Below are 17,812 nucleotides of genomic sequence, written 5' to 3'. Positions count from 1 at the left end.
TGTACTGGGAGTTGTCTTCCAGGATCCAGCAAGAAAGTGAAGGAGGGACAGCCCCCTTGCTGCTACGATTGCATCCCATGTGCAGAGGGGAAGATTGCAAACCAGGATGGTAGGAGAAATAAATAGATTAAATAGATCCAGATTTAGGACTTAGATTAAATAGAACATTAAACATTTCAGTAAGCTGACATGATTGAGCTAAAGGTCATTTCCTTATTATTATTTTCCCCAGATATGAATGACTGTAATAAATGCCCAGACAAAGACTATCCAAGCAAGAACCGGGATGCATGTCTACCCAAGGATATCAGCTTCTTGTCTTATGAAGAACCTTTGGGCATCAGTTTAGCCTGTTTCTCTCTTTCCCTTTCCTTGATCACAGCTCTGGTACTTGGTACATTTATGAAAAACCACAACACACCCATTGTCATTGCAAACAACCGAAACCTCACCTACGCTCTCCTCATCTCTCTCCTGCTCTGCTTCCTGTGTGCATTGCTCTTCATTGGCCGACCTGAGAAGGTGACCTGCCTCCTCCGACAAACAGCTTTTGGCATCATCTTCTCAACCGCTGTTTCTTGTGTCCTGGCAAAAACCTTCACGGTGGTTTTGGCCTTCATGGCTACAAAACCAGAATCCAGGATGAGGAAATGGGTGGGGAAAGGACTAGGCCACTCCATTCTCCTTTCCTGCTCCATAGTTCAAGCAGGGATATGTACTGTGTGGCTGGCAACCTCTCCCCCATACCCAGATGTGGACATGCACTCAATGACTAAAGAAATTATACTAGAATGTAATGAAGGGTCTGTGATAATGTTTTACTGTGTCCTCATCTACATGAGCTTTCTGGCAAGTGTAAGTTTTGCTGTGGCTTTCCTCGCCAGGAAGCTACCAGACAGTTTCAACGAAGCCAAGTTTATCACTTTCAGCATGTTGGTCTTCTGCAGTGTTTGGCTGTCTTTTATTCCTTCCTATCTGAGCACCAAGGGGAAATATATGGTAGCTGTGGAGATCTTCTCCATCTTAGCCTCTGGTGGTGGGTTGCTGAGCTGCATCTTTGCCCCCAAATGTTACATAATCATTCTGAGGCCAGAGCTGAACAATAGGGAACAGCTAATAAGGAAGAAAAATTAAAGAAATAATACTGTATTTTGTGCTTTTATCTGTGTGTACAGTAGAATATTTGCAAACACATTTTTGACAGCTGTCCCATTTCCATATGTAATGATACCTGCAGTTCAAGTTATGAAAGAGCTAAAAAAAGAAGGGAAGGCATTTTACTGCTATGGTTGCTTTCCATGTCTAGAAGGGAAGATTTTAAACCAGAAAGGTAAGGAATGTCATAAGTATAAGTGTTCTATTTAACAGTTGCCACCTCTTTAATGGATGGTGTGACGTTTTTACGCTGTTTGTTATAGCTTTATCAACCCGACCCATCAAGGATTAACTCAGACTCCGTGTCGACTGACTGGACATTCTAGGAGGTGGAGGGGAATGGTTGAATGTTTAAAGAGAAGGGACAGCCGTTTGGTCAGTTGAGAGGGTGCTGGTGAGTGGGAGTGGGAGGGTGGTTGTAAAGAAGATCTAGGAGAGTAGGTTTAGGTTAGGTAGTCGTTAGGTTATCTAGTACATGAGTAACAAGGTTATTACCATTGAAACTAAGCTTGTACAACAGGAATACCTTGAAGCAACCATTACGTTCTTGAGAAATAAGATTTCCAGTGTTAAAGTGCCAATCAGAAAATCGTCTGTGTTATTTGCCAGCCAAGGTACATGAAACTCATTCATGAGGACACCCATTAAGAGGACAACATTTCCTTCAAGAGTGAAACTGTTAGTTTGTATCTTTGGGGTGCACCAAGAGGGCGAGCCTTGCACACAGACCCAGGGTGTCCTAAAGTTACCTCAGGGAAGGGGAAAGCTTTTACAGGAAGGGATTCTTAGAGGCAGAACTCCCTATCCTGTGGACACAAGGGATAGTCTCAGATACAGCCCTGAACTTTAATAGCTACCTGGCCACGGTTGTGCTGGAAGAGGACTCTCTTTTGTATAAAAGAAGACGAAATAGAAAAAAAACCCTTGAGTGCAGGAGGGAATACAGAAAGGCTAAGGGGAGCAATAGGGGGGAGGCTCGGCTTACCCCAGACCACCCCTATTACTTCTGTTAATAACAGGAGAGGTAGAATAAATACGACGGAAGCAAGGGTCTTTCGTCGCAGATGGTATATTCTATTTCATAAATAGATCGACTACAATCCAGCTTGCTCCCATCAGTGTTTTAAATGCTTAAACTAATTGCTCTAACATTCAAAATTGTGAAATGTTAGCATCCACAAAGCATATGTGAAGGGTTAACGGCAAGAACTGTAGAACTCTGTGATGTCATACACTCTGTGGCAGTTATGGCAGTTACGGTAGTTGAACGGTCTTAACAGTTAGAACAGGTGGTTTGTTGTGTGCTGTTTCCGTCTGCCTAAGAGTTATCTGAAGAAGTGTGCATGCACACGAAAGATTATACCCAGAACAAACATAGTTGGTTTCTAGGGTGCTACTGGACAATTTTCTTATTTTATTTATATATTTATTTTTTGCAAAGATTAAACAGTTAGAGCAGCAGGTTTGTTGTCTGCTGCTTCTGTCTGGCTAAGAGTTAATCAGTCTGTAACAGTTTTAGCTGTGTAAGACATAATAGCAATTTAAGTATCACCTACCTGCATCGAACATAATAATATCCAAAGGCAAGAATACTAAAGCAAAGTTATTTGTTCTTTAAAGTTCAAACAGAGTGTGTCTTATGGAGTTTTTATAGGAGGGAAAATAGAAATAATAAAAGGGTCAAACGATCCCGGGCTGTCTTCCACATACTTCACATGAGGTAGCTTGGGTGGCTGAACAGAATATCAGACAAATTCATAGAGAATAAGAATATTAGTGGGTTGGATCAGCTGAAACAAAAAGACTGTGCAAACGCCAGCCACAAACACACAAATCAATAGACACAGAGGCCCCTGACACCTTCAGCTGCTAGCAGGATGGTTTCGATTTGTTTATATTTCTGGATTTGCTTGGAACCCATGAGAAAGCAGACCCTTGATGTCATCAAACTCAGATTATGCAAGTGGTAGAATTTCCTATTACACTATTCTTACTGCAAAATTAACTTTTGATATTTCAAGTTCACTCATTCATGAACAGAATGCCATAATTAAGTACCATTTTATGTTTATTTTTCATATTTGATTTAAGACATGGATGACTGTGTTCAATGTCCAGAAGATCAGTACCCAAACATTGGCCAGGATATATCCTCTGGGATATATACCTCTGGGGATCAGCTTGGTCACTTTTGCTCTTTTATTGATTTTCACTACAGCTTTTGTGCTTAGGATCTTCATCAAGCACAAAGAAACTCCCATCGTCAAAGCCATCAGTCGGACCCTCACCTATGCTCTCCTCCTAGCTCTCATTCTCTCTTTCCTTTGTCCTTTGCTATCATTGGCCAGCCCACAAAAATAACTTGCCTCCTTCGACAAACTGCTTTTGCAGTGATCTTCTCAGTAGCAGTGTCTTGCATATTAGCAAAAACAACTACTGTATGGTGGTTCTAGGTTTCATGTCTACCAAGCCAGGGTCCAGAATGAGGAGATGGGTGGGGGGAAATCTGGCCATCTCCATTGTTCTTTTCAACTTCCTCATTCAAATGATGATTTGTAGCGTCTGGCTGATAGTTGCTCCCCCACTCCCTGATTTAGACAAGCACTCAGGGACTAAAAGAAATTGTACTGGAATGTAAGGAAGGATCAGTCACCATTGCAGTGTGTGGCTGTCCTTTGTTCCTACCTACCTGAGTACCAAGGGAAAGTACATGGTGGCTGTGGCGATCTTTTCTATTTTGGCCTCTAGTTTTGGGTTACTGGGCTGCATCTTCTTCCCCAAAAGTTATATGATTTTGCTGAGTCCAGAGTTAAACAGCAGGGGACTTCTTATTATGAGAAAGAATTAGAGAATGAATTCGTCTATTTGTCAACACTGTCCCCCAAAGCCAATACAGCAGCCAGTGGAGATGGTCAACTTGGACTTTCCACTGACATGCAAGTAACATGAAACTAAATCTTAAATGCAAATTTAATGTGTATCTATTCTCCCTGTCCAGTTTTTTTCTTTGAGAAACAAAACTAAGTTGGCTGGAAAAAAATGTCTGGAGCTCAGGATGGAGAATATCTCACTCCAGTTGCCAAGCACATTCCTGGATGTGTAGCTTACACCACACCAGGGCTGAACACTGGGTAACTCCTGGGAAGGGAGTTGGGTATTTCTCAACTCCAAAAGAGTGTCATGACATCAGCATGGGCTGGTGGAATGCGGAACTGGATCCTTGCCCTAGTGCCATGCAGTAGTCAATAAAGATTTGGACTGATTTCACCCAACTCTAGTATGTGTCTGAGTTATCTTCACCATTGTCACAGGGCCAGAGAATGTGCCTACCTGGATGATTCTGTTTGATTCGCTATTAGGGTCCAAATTTCATTTCTTTGGCTGCCTTGACTATAATGGGGACTCTAAAAATGTCTATAATAGTTTCCGTTTCTATATAACTAGATGGAATTTGCAAGGAATTTGCAGGGAAACATGCTGAAAGCCAGGTAGAAGCCCTAACCTAAGCTAGACAGAAATATAGCAACAAGGAAGCCCGATAGTTTTAATTTATAATTATTATTGACTTAAGGTAGAATCATAGAATCATAGAATCATAGAGTTGGAAGAGACAACCAGGGCCATCCAGTCCAACCCCCTGCCAAGCAGGAAACACCATCAAAGCAATCTTGACATATGGCTGTCAAACCTCTGCTTAAAGACCTCCAAAGAAGAAGACTCCACCACACTCCTTGGCAGCAAATTCCACTGCCGAACAGCTCTTACTGTCAGGAAGTTCTTCCTAATGTTTAGGTGGAATCTTCTTTCTTGTAGTTTGAATCCGTTGCTCCGTGTCCGCTTCTCTGGAGCAGCAGAAAACAACCTTTCTCCCTCCTCTATATGACATCCTTTTATATATTTGAACATGGCTATCATATCACCCCTTAACCTTCTTTTCTCCAGGCTAAACATACCCAGCTCCCTAAGCCGTTCCTCATAAGGCATCGTTTCCAGGCCTTTGACCATTTTGGTTGCCCTCTTCTGGACACGTTCCAGCTCATCAGTATCCTTCTTGAACTGTGGTGCCCAGAACTGGACACAGTACTCCAGGTGAGGTCTGACCAGAGCAGAATACAGTGGTACTATTACTTCCCTTGATCTAGATGCTATACTCCTATTGATGCAGCCCAGAATTGCATTGGCTTTTTAAGCTGCTGCATCACACTGCTGACTCATGTCAAGTTTGTGGTCTACCAAGACTCCTAGATCCTTTTCACATGTACTGCTCTCAAGCCAGGTGTCTCCCATCCTGTATTTGTGCCTTTCATTTTTTTTGCCCAAGTGTAGTACTTTACATTTCTCCTTGTTAAAATTCATCTTGTTTTTCATTTTTCTAATTTTTCATTTTCATTTCATTTTCAGGTCTTTCATTTTTCTAATTTTTTTTTGAAAATTCAATAGTACACTGAAAAGAAGAAGGGACCTAGCATCTATCTCTCCCACTTGAGAAAAGACTTTGGCGGAGATATGATAATCATGTTTTCCTTAAAATATTACACAGAATCTGTAATTCAAAGCAAGTGATTACCTCACCTGTAATTACCAGATTATTCAGAATTACATCTTCTCCCCTTCCCTAGGGACCTCTTTTGTCCACATGCAGAATGATGAAACTAAGACTGCAAGGTCTTATTAATAACCATGAGGTATACATGGTTGGGTCTATAGATATACAGAGGCTCATCAGTATGGCTTTGAATCCGCTAAGTGAGTCATCATTCAAGTTAGTCTCAACTGCTCACAATCACTTGAAGAGGTGAACTTGTGCCTAAATGAATAATCCCTTGCAAGATGGTAGTGTTTCGGTTGCTGCTGCTCTTACTGCCACTGCAGGGGCTGTGCAAGTTTCTTCATATTCCTCAATGTTCCCTCAGAGAACCTGCCCCTATTCTTCACAAATACTATCAGTCAGGAGACCTCATCATTGCTGGCATTATTTCTCAGATCTACATATTTTCAGAAAGCCTATCCTTTGAAAAACACCCATCTCAGGAAATTTCAGATGACCATATGTAAGTAGTTGAATGTTTCTTAAAAAACATATTATATACTGATGAAATGTGTCTGGTCTGCTCACTTTTGCATGCATTTACTCCTAAATCTCTTTCCCCATCTTTCTGCATTAATCTGTTTCTTTGTTTTTTTCAAAAAGAACAAACATTCCACAAACAAAAATAAATTAACATTTGTTTTAATTTTGCCACATCAAATACTCTTTAATTCACACAAACTTTATTGAAGAATTTAAAAACATTTATATAATGTTAGCTTCCAGGACAACGGCTTGTACAGATGTCAAGTCTTGCATGCAGACATCCACATGGCATCAAAACAGGCTTGAAACATATTTTACATTATAAATTAAGCTCACATCCACAGGATATACTTAAAACTGGGGCATTAAGATAATTTCTCCATAGTGGCTGCTGTAACCCTATGTATTTTTTAGCCCCTTCTAACATAAACCCAAACAAAAACACTATTTGCTTATTACGGAGGATATTCTGTGTGAATGAAGAACATGCACACTACAAATAACATTTGAACAGCAGATATTAAACATACAAAACATCTCATCCAGATTCCCTAGAGGAGAGAATAAATAAAAACACCTTACTGAATTATGTCTTCTGTAGATATACCAAGAGACTGCCTATGAAGTCCTGGAAGTTGAGGTGGTTTTAAGAGAGGTCATAGATTCATGAGCCAGTTTACTTTTACACGCCTGTGAAATGTGAGATTACAACCTGGTTTTGTACAACATTTGAACTGGATACTGAACTGAAAAGCAGTCAATGTTATGATCTGAAGCAGATGACCTTTGATGCAGCATGTAACTCTCAATACAGGGTGCTGACTCACCTCTACCAGCACATCCTGGCCTTGGCATTTGCTGTAAAGGAGATCAATGGAACTCCCCAGATCTTGCCCAACGTCACCCTGGGCTTCCACATTTATAACAGCCATTTCAGCGCAAGCTGGACCAATGAAGCCTCAATGGAGCTTCTCTTCAGAAGGACCAGGGTCATTCCTAACTATAAATGTGATGCTGAGAGCACTCCAATAGCAGTCATTGGGGGACCTAATTCTAATGTCTGTCTTCACATGACACCCATCCTGTCTACCTACAAGATACCACAAGTAAGATCTAAATACATTCACACGTGAATTTCATTGAATTCACGCTTTCAGAAGCAATACATGAAATGCATCCATTCTTTGAATTTCCCACTTCTCTGGATTTTGCAAAGCAGTTCTCCAGTCAAATAATGTGTCCAAAAATGCACAGATTAAGGTAAACTCTGCATTAAAAATACATGTTAGTAAAAATATCCTTAAAATGCATTGTATCAGTGATTATTGCTTTGCAAAAATGTGCATATTAGGCAAAATTTGCATACAAGTTATGTATTTTATGAGAAATTTTCCTGAGGCTTAAAAAAACTCTAATTGATGTGGTTAAATAAGAAATTTAAGAGAAATATTGACAGATCCTCTCATTCCTAACACACAGATGAGTCAGATTTAGCCAGAGCCCAAATCCTGAATTGGACAAATTTGGGTGAAACTAGATGAGTTAAGCAGAAACAGTCCCAGATTCGGTCTGGTCTGCAGGAGTGATCTGGGGCTGTTGGGACACGGTCTTGGTAGGAAGAATAAGATTTGTGTTCACGTGGCTGTACAAAGCAGTGGATTGAAGCACACTCTAAAACTGAGCAATTATATACCCTAGGCTGAGCATCTGGTGAGTTGAGGTTTCAATCCTGCTAGTTGCAGGGGCCTGCTTCCTCAGTGTGTTCTTTGCAGGAAATGCACAGGGAAAGTAGACTCCAGTAGGTGAACAGAAAATTCAATCCTGCAGTCTGCAGGATCTACTTGATCTACTTAACCATTATGGTCCTGGCCAGAAATAAGCAGAAGAAAGAAAACAAAAGTACACACAAGTAATTGTTTCATATTGAAAACCATTCTTCTCATCTTTCTTTTTTATTTTTATTTTTTTTAAAAACTTAGCTCATATATGGCTCTTCCCCAGTCATGAATAAAAAGTCTCAAGGAGTTTTCTTCCACCAGATGTTCCCAAATGGGGACCATCAATATAGAGGAATTATCCAGTTATTGCTGCATTTCCAGTGGACATGGATTGGAGTGGTTTCTCAAGATAGGGAAAATACAGAAGGTTTTATAGAGAATGTACTTCCAATGTTTTCCCAGAGTGGCATCTGCTTTGACTTCATAGAAACATTCCCAAAGTTAACATCTTCCAGTGGTGTCACGGACATGGTGAAGGAAGGCTTTCACACTATCAGTGTTATTATGGGAAGCACTACCAATGTTGTGGTTGTACATGGAGAAATTCATTCCATGATGGCATTGAAAATGGTGCCCCAGGTTTTAAACTTTGAGCATCAACCAATGAGGACCAAGGGTAAAGTCTGGTTCATGACAGCCCAGATGGACATCACATCATTTCCATTTCAAAGAAATTGGGACATAAGTTTCCTTCATGGTTCTCTGTCCCTTGCAGTTCACTCAGTGGATCTGTTAGCTTTCCAGAAGTTCCTTCAGATCAAGAACCCAAGCGCAGAAAAAGAAGATGGTTTTATCAAGGACTTCTGGGAAGAGTCATTTGAATGTTCATTCCCAAGTTCTGTGACAGATAATATAGGTAGGCAAATTTGCACTGGGGAGGAGAAGATGGAGGCACTTCCTGTGTCTGTTTTTGAAATGAGAATGACTGCCCATAGCTACAACATCTACAATGCAGTCTATGCAGTGGCACATGCTTTGCACATCAGACATTCATCCCAATTCAAGCAGAGGGGAATGGCAGAGGGAGAAAGATGGGAGCTTCCAAATCCACAACCATGGCAGGTAATGTCCTGATCAGATGGAAGCTGAAGATACCTACGTATCTTTTGGTGCAAGAATAATGGGCGAGTTTTCTCAACCTTCCATGAGATTAACAAGAAAGTTATCTCATAGAAAAATTTTAAAAAGTTAATCTCATAGAAAAACATACTTCAAGCCTTTTATTTTGCCTCCACAGCAGAGATTAACAGAAGTCCTATCAGTTTGTCAAATAATTCTTTTCCATCCCTTCACAATCAAGGTAGCAGGTGCAGCTGTGCTTTTTTTGTTTTGTTTTGTGGAGGGAGTTGCAAAACATTGTGCTGCTCTGTATGTAATTCATTCCTTGAGGAGGATGGGAGAAGATGGTAGCATCATTTATTTGATTAAAACTTTGGTTAGGTTTTGTTTTTGTTTTGTTTTTTGGTAAATAATTTTTATTCATTTTCAATTAAAAACATTTAAATTAATAACAAACCAGATTGAATCTTGCCACCAATTATACAATCTGCATAAAATAATTTCAACAAGGTTTCCCATGTTCTGGATGTCAGGAGAGATGCCCCCCCCCTTTCTCTGTTGTTTTCCCAATTTCCCAATTCTTATCTTAACCTATTATCATATCTCCACAGTCGCCGGCTTATGACTCCTGAATCGTATTGAGCCCTTGTTGTCCCTCAATAAGTTCTTTTTCCTTTTCCTTTTTTTCCTTTCAGCACAGACCCCCCCCCTTCCTTTCCACCATCCTGTCTCCAGATCTGGGCTGTTTTCCAACTCTCAGTTGTTTAACAAGCTGTTATTCCAAAGTCTTTTGAAGAAAATTAGTATCAGTATCATAGGGTAAATTTCACAGTCTGCAATCATTTGGTGATTGATCAACTTTTCCAGAAACCAAACCTGCCCCCCAGCCCCCCCCCCCCCCGGAGGGGCAGCCAGATCCTAGCTTAACCTTCACTTGAATGAATTTTTCCCCAAGTTAAAATCCAAATGGTATTTTCAACTCACTCGAAAGGGGGTGGAGTTCGTTTCTTTCTCTTCTGTGCCACACCAACAGACACCATTTTCTCAGCTCCTTCATCTTTTGCTAAGTCTAATTAAAACATACCACAGGGACTGCACAGCCAAATAGTGAGTTAAGATTAAAAGTCCTCCTGCCTTCCATTTAAATAATTAGTTCTTTCTTGGTGAGGTTCGGCATATAACAGCAGATGTAGGTATATAGAAGGAAAATTAACCGCTCACCTCACATTAATGAAAACACAACAATAGGAGTCGTTTTCAAATCCCAACCTTGACATCAAGTGACTGGTTCATTTAGCAGATCTTTTTTATCTCCTTCTTTCCAGAACACACCTATTTCTTAGTTCGAATTTTAATAATTTTTAGAAACAGGGATCCTTGGCTCGTAAGACTGACTCTGGAGAGTTTCCAATTCGTGAGTTGGTTCACCCAGTGTCCTTGCCCCCTATCTTGATGTGGATTGTAGATAACGGACAATCTGTGGGTGACACAGCCCCCCCCTCTACCCTGGGGGAGTCAGCAGGGCTAATTACCCTCATATTAACCCTGAATTACTGGCACGAGTGGGGGGCCAATCTCTTGGGAGGCACTCATATCTCATGTCCGGAACTGGTACCAAAACTTTGGTTAGTTTTAAGTTCATCTGTTCTTTGGTGGAGATTAAAATGCCTGACATATTAAATCCGTGTGACTTCTATTGTTGATGTTTTATTTAGCTGTATCATTTAGGTCTGATTATGTATTGCACTTCACTCTAGGATTTCTAAGTGTAGAGTGGGCTTGAAATATGTTTTTAAAAGCAAAACAAAATAAATAACCAAGTTGGGGCTAGGGTATCAAATATTTCTTCAGAGTGTCTCACATTGCATAGAAAGCTGCTTTATACCAAGTAGAGAACTCTGGTCCATGTTGATCAGTATTGTCTACACTGACTGGCCGCAACTCCCCAGTATTTCAGGCAAAAGCCTTTCCCAGCCCTACATGGAAAGGTCGGGGATTGAACCTGGAACCTTCTGCATTTAAAGCATGAGTCACCAGTGAGCCAATGCCCTTCCCCAGGTGCCTTACTGGAGAAGGTGACGAGGGTATCACTGCCCCTTTTCCTTGCAGCTTTGCAAATACCGGAAGCAGCAACAGGGCTGCCAACCATATGGTTGGCAGTCGTGATATCTCACTCCACAATAGATACATCCATACCACAGACTTAAACAATGAGGATTGTGGTCTTTTAAAGGTAGTAGAGGTCTCTTGATGAAAAAATCAACCTCTGTTGATAAGCCTACAATGTGCAAGGTTCTTTAGTGTAAGCCAAAACAGTGAAAGTTAAAGTAGTGGTGCAGATGTGACCAATATTCCATGATGTAGGATTTTATGTGACCTTTTGCTGTTTCTAACATTAGCTTGCACAAAGCTTTCAAGCGATCATAATCCTGAGCCTTCCTGTTGCATGTATTTTCACCACATCGTATGATAGCATAGCTTGAATATATATATAAATCTCCCTTCTTATTTTCATTATTTAGCTCCATCACATTCTCAGAAGTATTTCGTTTAACAACAGTGCTGGAGAAAAGGTGCACTTTGACGAAAATGGCAAATTAATTGCTGACTTTGACATTATAAACTGGCTCATGTTTCCAAATCAGTCCTTTCTTAGAGTCAAAATTGGGAAGATAGACCCTGTGGGTACCGAGGAAAAATCGTTCACCATTCATGAGGATGCCATTGTATGGCCCAACCAATTTAACCAGGTGGGTTCTCTGTACCTTTCAGGGTTCATTCCTCCACTTGCCCAATGGTCAGGAAGAAGATAGTTAATCAAATGGCTGTTTCTCAATATTCTGTAAATATAGTGAGACTTTCATGTTCCACTTAATGCTCCTCCTTCTACACTTACAAGGAATCATTAATTCAGAGCGGTAGCACCAACACTCTAGAACCCACTCCCAATTAATATTAGGCATGATCCTTCTCTTCTTCTTCTTCTTCTTCTTCTTCTTCTTCTTCTTCTTCTTCTTCTTCTTCTTCTCTCACTCTCTCTTTTCATTTGTTAAGCATGTGATGGCAGCATAGGTAAGTACCAATATCTCTCCACATTGAACACTACTGTCAGCTGATTGAAGCAGGTGGCGCTGTGGTCAAAACCACTGAGCCCCTTAGGCTTGCCAATCAAAACGTCAGTGGTTCAAATCTGTGCAATTGGGTGAGCTCCCATTGCTCTGTCCCAGCTCCTGCCAACCTAGCAGTTCGAAAGCATACCAGTGCAAGTAGATAAATAGCTACCACTGTGGCAGGAAGGTAAACAGCATTTTTGTGCATTCTTGCTTCTGTCACGGTGTTCCGTTGCACCAGAAGCGGTTTAGTGATGCTGGCCAAATAATAATAATAATACATTAAATACATACACATTACCCGGAAAGCTGTCTGTGGACAACGGCGGCTCCCTCAGCCTGAAGAGAGATGAGTGCCACAACCCCATAGTCACCTTTGACTGGAGTTAACCATCCAGGGATCCTTTGCCTTCACCTTTTTATCTACACAGATACAGGGAGGAGGAGAGAGCAATGGAGGGGGAGATGGGGGAGGGAGAGGGGGGAGGGAGGGAGAGAAAGAGAACTCGCTACTTACACACATTCAACTTGTGGGTATTCAGCTTTACGCACTTGGCAGTATTAAAGAGGTGACAACACACTTCTTCCAATAGACATTTACTTTTGTATTGAATTTGATTAAAATAGTCATTTTAAGTGTTTGTGTTGCACAGTTGCTGTTTTGTGTTGTTACTGAAAAGTGGTAAATAAATTTATTAATTTATAAATAATGTATTTATTTATGAGATTATTGAGGCACTACAAATCTGAAGGCCTGTCTCTTTTGGGAAAAAGATAAGCAAAAGTTCCCTCTTGGTACTTCTGCCACGCTCAGAAACCTGGGGAATAGCAGTCTGGGAAAGGATGTTCTCTGTGGCAGCTCCCAAAATATGTCCCCTTCTCCACAGTCGCATGTCAAACATCCTCATTTTATAATTACTATTGATTGCTGAAGATGCACGTCTTTAACCTGGCCTTTGACAATTAATGACAATTAAGGCCACCTCTGTTGTTTGATGTACAATCCTTTGGTTTGTTTTAAAATGTGTTATTGATTTTAATGATGATTTATGATTTGATTTAATAACATATATATGACTGTATTGATGTTGCTAACTGGTTTTGTAGCCTTTGATCTAAAAAGTGGTATATAAATAAGCCATACCATAATGTGAGCCAAGTTCTCAAGTCATGGTGGAAGTTCTAAAAGTCCACTGCATCCACAATACTCTCTGGTGTTCATGCTATTACCTAAAACATTAAATTCTGATATTTATGGACAGACCAGGCCCATTTCTATATGCAATGATCACTGCAGTTCAGGTTACAGTCGGACCAAGAAGGAAGGGAAGCCATTTTGTTGCTATGATTGCTTTCCATGTCCAGAAGGAAAGATTTCCAACCAAAAAGGTAATAAAGGGTTTTTTAATGTTATATATAGATGTATGTATGCCAACTATGTAAAATATTATTTTGACCCAGGTGGCACTGTGGGCTAAACCACTGAGCCTAGGGCTTGCTGATCAGAAGGTCGGCGGTTCGAATCCCTGTGACGGGGTGAGCTCCCGTTGCTTGGTCCCAGCTCCTGCCAACCTAGCAGTTCGAAAGCACATCAAAATGCAAGTAGATAAATAGGAACCGCTACAGCGGGAAGGTAAATGGCATTTCCATGTGCTGCTCTGGTTTGCCCAAAGCGGCTTTGTCATGCTGGCCACATGACCTGGAAGCTATACGCCGGCTCCCTCGGCCAATAATGCGAGATGAGCACGCAACCCCAGAGTCGGTCACGACTGGACCTAATGGTCAGGGGTCCCTTTACCTTTATGGTATATAAATGTTCAAGGAGGTCACTCTGGGCTACTAATGGGTCTTGTGTTTTATTTAATCTGTATATGCTCTCAGCTCAGATAAAGCCTTACCAAGCACCAGGTTCAGGCAAACAGAGCCCTTTCTGTCATCAAAACAAACTTTCCGATCTGTTTAAACCATGAGCCAGAACTTTCTTGTCAAAATCTTTCCTCTATTCCACTAATCACCTTCATCAAGCACACAGATTCACCCTTAAAATAAGCTGAGTAACAGGCTGCAGTTCAGAAAGGGTAGAAACACCAATTCTGGTCTCATATCCTCCAACATTTCTCTGATCAAAATAGGGATGTCCTATTCCATAATAATAATAACTTTACTATTTATACCCCATCCATCTGACTGGGTTGTCACCCTGGGTGGCTTCTAACATATAAAGCATGATAAAACATTAGACATTAAAAAAACCTCCCCGATACAGAAGGCTCGGGGGGGGCAGGTAACTCCATACCCTCCAACATTTCTCTGATGAAAATAGGGACATCCCGCCAGACCCTCCAAACATTTCTCCTATGAAAATAGGGGTGTCCTAAGGAAAAGTGGTCAGGGATGTGGGTGGCGCTGTGGGTTAAACCACAGAGCCTAGGGCTTGCCAATCAGAAGGTCGGCGGTTCAAATCCCCGCGACGGGGTGAGCTCCCATTGCTCGGTCCCAGCTCCTGCCAACCTAGCAGTTCGAAAGCACGTCAAAGTGCAAGTAGATAAATAGGTAGCGCTACAGCGGGAAGGTAAATGGCGTTTCCGTGCGCTGCTCTGGTTTGCCAGAAGCGGCTTTGTCATGCTGGCCACATGACCTGGATGCTGTACACCGGCTCCCTCGGCCAATAATGTGAGATGAGTGCCACAACCCCAGAGTCGGTCACAACTGGACCTAATGGTCAGGGGTCCCTTTACCTTTACCTTTAAGGAAAAGTGGGGCATTCTGGGATCAAATCAGAAACCAGGATGGTGTTAGGGATGTGTAAACTGATCTCTCTACACACACAGAAGCCTTGACACTGCGATGGTTTTATAGTCCTTACTTATTGCTGTTTATATAACCCAGGCGGGAGCCCACGTAATTCAGTCTTCCTCGGAGCTGTCAGTTGGGACCACTGACTTCCTCTTCTGACTAAAACACAGAAAGCGCGGGATCTTTACAACATTTTCCCTGTGTTCCCGAAGTCTCCCAAGACGCCTTGAGTGTGGAGATTCATGCAACCGCTCCGCCTCCGACCCTGAACTTAACCCTTGCAACGCCTATGAATCTGCCTGTTCTCTCCCCTGTGTCTCTTCTCTCTCCGTTCCCTTCCAGACCAAGTCCTCCCCCCGCCCAGGCTGGGAATACAAATCACCCCTGCTCGCTCCGTTGCCTCCTTCCCCTTCAGAAACTCCATCTTCAATCCCATCCTCCTGCCTCTCATGCAGCTCAGTCTCACGGGTGTAGATTATGTCAGGGACCTCAGAATGCTCTGAGGGCACCCTGACAGATGGCTTCTGTAAAGCGGGGACATCCATGGAAAATAGGAACACTGGGAGGGACAGTAGCCTGCTGAAATTTAGTTGTATTCCACCAAAATACTGAAGTAGTTTACAAAGTGTGCAGCTATTTGCATTATTTCCACAAATATGACACTGAATCAGAGATGGTCAGATGTGAGGGGAGCAATGTGGCCTAGTCTATGAGAGCCAACAGACACTTGCCTTTTGGGAAGGAATAACAGAGCAAAAGGAGACAAGCAAAGACCACATCAGGGCCTGGTTCAGTTCGCTAAAGACAGGGCTAACTGAAGTAAGAAACATCTGGTGCCTGCTGCTGGTTCAAGAGGCTGGTTGTTTTGCTTTGTCGTCTGCTGTGTTTTCTAAATGTTGTTGACTGCTTTGAAGAGTCGAGTAAAAAAAGTGGGATATAAAATAAAATGCTATGGAAGCCTTTCCCCCTACCACCAATGAACTCTAAAAGTCTTTGTTTTTGTTTTTTATTTTCAGACATGGATGACTGTTTTCAATGTCCAGAAGATCAGTACCCAAACAATGGTCAGCATATATGTCTTCCAAAATATATAAGCTTCCTATCTTATGATGAACCTTTGGGGATCAGTTTGGCCACTTTTGCTCTTTTATTGACATTCATTACAGCTTTGGTGCTTAGGATCTTCATCAAGCACAAAGATACTCCCATCGTGAAAGCCAACAATTGGACCCTCACCTATGTTCTCCTCCTAGCCCTCCTTCTCTCCTTCCTTTGTCCTTTGCTCTTCATTGGCCAGCCCACAAAAATAACCTGCCTCCTTCAACAAACTGCTTTTGGAGTGATCTTCTCAGTAGCAGTGTCTTGCATCTTAGCAAAAACAACTATAGTGCTTCTAGCTTTCATGGCTACCAAGCCAGGGTCCAGAAAGAGGAGATGGGTGGGGAAACAACAAGCCACCTCCATTGTTCTTTTCTGTTCCCTGATTCAAGCCATTCTTTGTAGTTTGTGGCTGGCAACATCTCCCCCATTCCCAGAATTGGATATGCATTCTGTGACTAAAGAAATTGTACTGGAATGTAATGAAGGATCAGTCGCCATGTTCTACTGTGTCCTAGGCTTCATGGGAATGCTGGCCATGATCAGTTTCACTGTGGCTTTCCTAGCTAGGAAGTTACCAGACAGTTTTAATGAAGCCAAGTTTATCACCTTCAGCATGTTGGTTTTTTGCAGTGTGTGGCTGTCCTTTGTTCCAACCTACCTGAGCACCAAGGGAAAGTACATGGTGGCTGTGGAGATCTTTTCTATTTTGGCCTCTAGCTTTGGGTTACTGGGCTGCATCTTCTTCCCCAAATGTTATATCATTTTGCTGAGGCCAGAGTTAAACAGCAGGGGACAGCTTACCATAAGAAAGAGTTAAAGCTTGAACAAGTCTATTTGATGTAGCAAATCATAACTGGACTAAATCTCCTTGAATTCATTTTTCTTCTCAGAATGCTTCTTTTTTCAAAAAAATTGTATATATTTTATTAGGATTCTAATGTTACAATGATAGACATTTTATGTTACATCACAGGACTTCTTATGTTTATGTTACATCACAGGACTTCTTATACTATGATTTTCATCATAAATACAAGAATAATATGCAAACAACAATGGGGGGAAGGGGGGGGAGAACGAGACAAGAGTATTCCAAAATCATATACATACCACCACTTTGGACTTCCTGTCAAGCCCCGTTGTATATTCTAATTTTACAAATGAATGTACTCTTGTACATTTTTCTTTCTTTCTTTTTTTAAAAAAATAAACTTTATTGAAATTCAAATCAAAACAAACAAATCATACAAATCATCTTGTAACAAAACTTACAAATAAAAATATAAATAAAATCTAATACAGGAATCCACTGAAGTTTATCTATATATTCCTTTTACTCAATCATATTAAATGAATCAGACATTAAACAGACATAACAACAAAACAAATAAACAAAATTATCCTCTCCAACCATTAAGCTTCCACTTGTCCTCTCGGGTTAATTAACTATTTTAACTAATTACTGCTTCCATTACCACAATATAATTCCCTGTTACTTTCCTATATATATATATATATATATATATATATATATATATATATATATATACATACATATAAATACGTCCAAACATTTCACTTATAATCCCTTATACATATATATATATATATATATATATATATATATATTCTTATATTTATGAACAACACGCAACGCGGCTGCCCAAAAGAGCCCCATATAGTGCTTTATGGGGACGAAGTGCTTAGCAGCTCCCTAATCCCGACTCTCCTACTCTCCG

At 41.1% G+C, this 17,812-nt stretch overlaps 2 protein-coding genes across 2 annotated transcripts; both read left to right on the top strand.

The window, feature by feature from the left end:
• LOC132592968 (vomeronasal type-2 receptor 26-like) lies at window positions 1-1,134 on the top strand. The gene is made up of 2 exons (XM_060281274.1): window positions 1-109; window positions 233-1,134. Exon 2 carries the CDS (start codon window positions 235-237, stop codon window positions 1,132-1,134), a length of 900 nt encoding a protein of 299 aa, XP_060137257.1. The 5' UTR covers window positions 1-109; window positions 233-234.
• Window positions 1,135-4,194: 3,060 nt separating this feature from the next.
• LOC132592967 (vomeronasal type-2 receptor 26-like) lies at window positions 4,195-16,890 on the top strand. The gene is made up of 7 exons (XM_060281273.1): window positions 4,195-4,286; window positions 6,069-6,206; window positions 7,044-7,335; window positions 8,209-9,069; window positions 11,589-11,816; window positions 13,439-13,565; window positions 15,989-16,890. Exons 1-7 carry the CDS (start codon window positions 4,195-4,197, stop codon window positions 16,888-16,890), a joined length of 2,640 nt encoding a protein of 879 aa, XP_060137256.1.
• Window positions 16,891-17,812: the final 922 nt, after the last annotated feature.

This window comes from Zootoca vivipara, chromosome 13 (assembly GCF_963506605.1).
Source record: "Zootoca vivipara chromosome 13, rZooViv1.1, whole genome shotgun sequence".
Classification (NCBI taxonomy): Eukaryota; Metazoa; Chordata; class Lepidosauria; order Squamata; family Lacertidae; genus Zootoca; species Zootoca vivipara.
The sequence above is the reverse complement of the archived record's forward strand: the minus strand, read 5'-3'. Positions and strand labels throughout refer to the sequence as shown.

Bases quoted from the DNA above. Each gene is read 5' to 3' on its own strand.
- LOC132592967 (XM_060281273.1), top strand. From the start codon at position 4,195: ATGTCTGGAGCTCAGGATGGAGAATATCTCACTCCAGTTGCCAAGCAC. The intron at 7,336-8,208 runs GTAAGATCTAAA...TTAAAAACTTAG, and splicing joins CTACCTACAAGATACCACAA to CTCATATATGGCTCTTCCCC. The intron at 11,817-13,438 runs GTGGGTTCTCTG...ATTTATGGACAG, and splicing joins GGCCCAACCAATTTAACCAG to ACCAGGCCCATTTCTATATG.
- LOC132592968 (XM_060281274.1), top strand. From the start codon at position 235: ATGAATGACTGTAATAAATGCCCAGACAAAGACTATCCAAGCAAGAAC.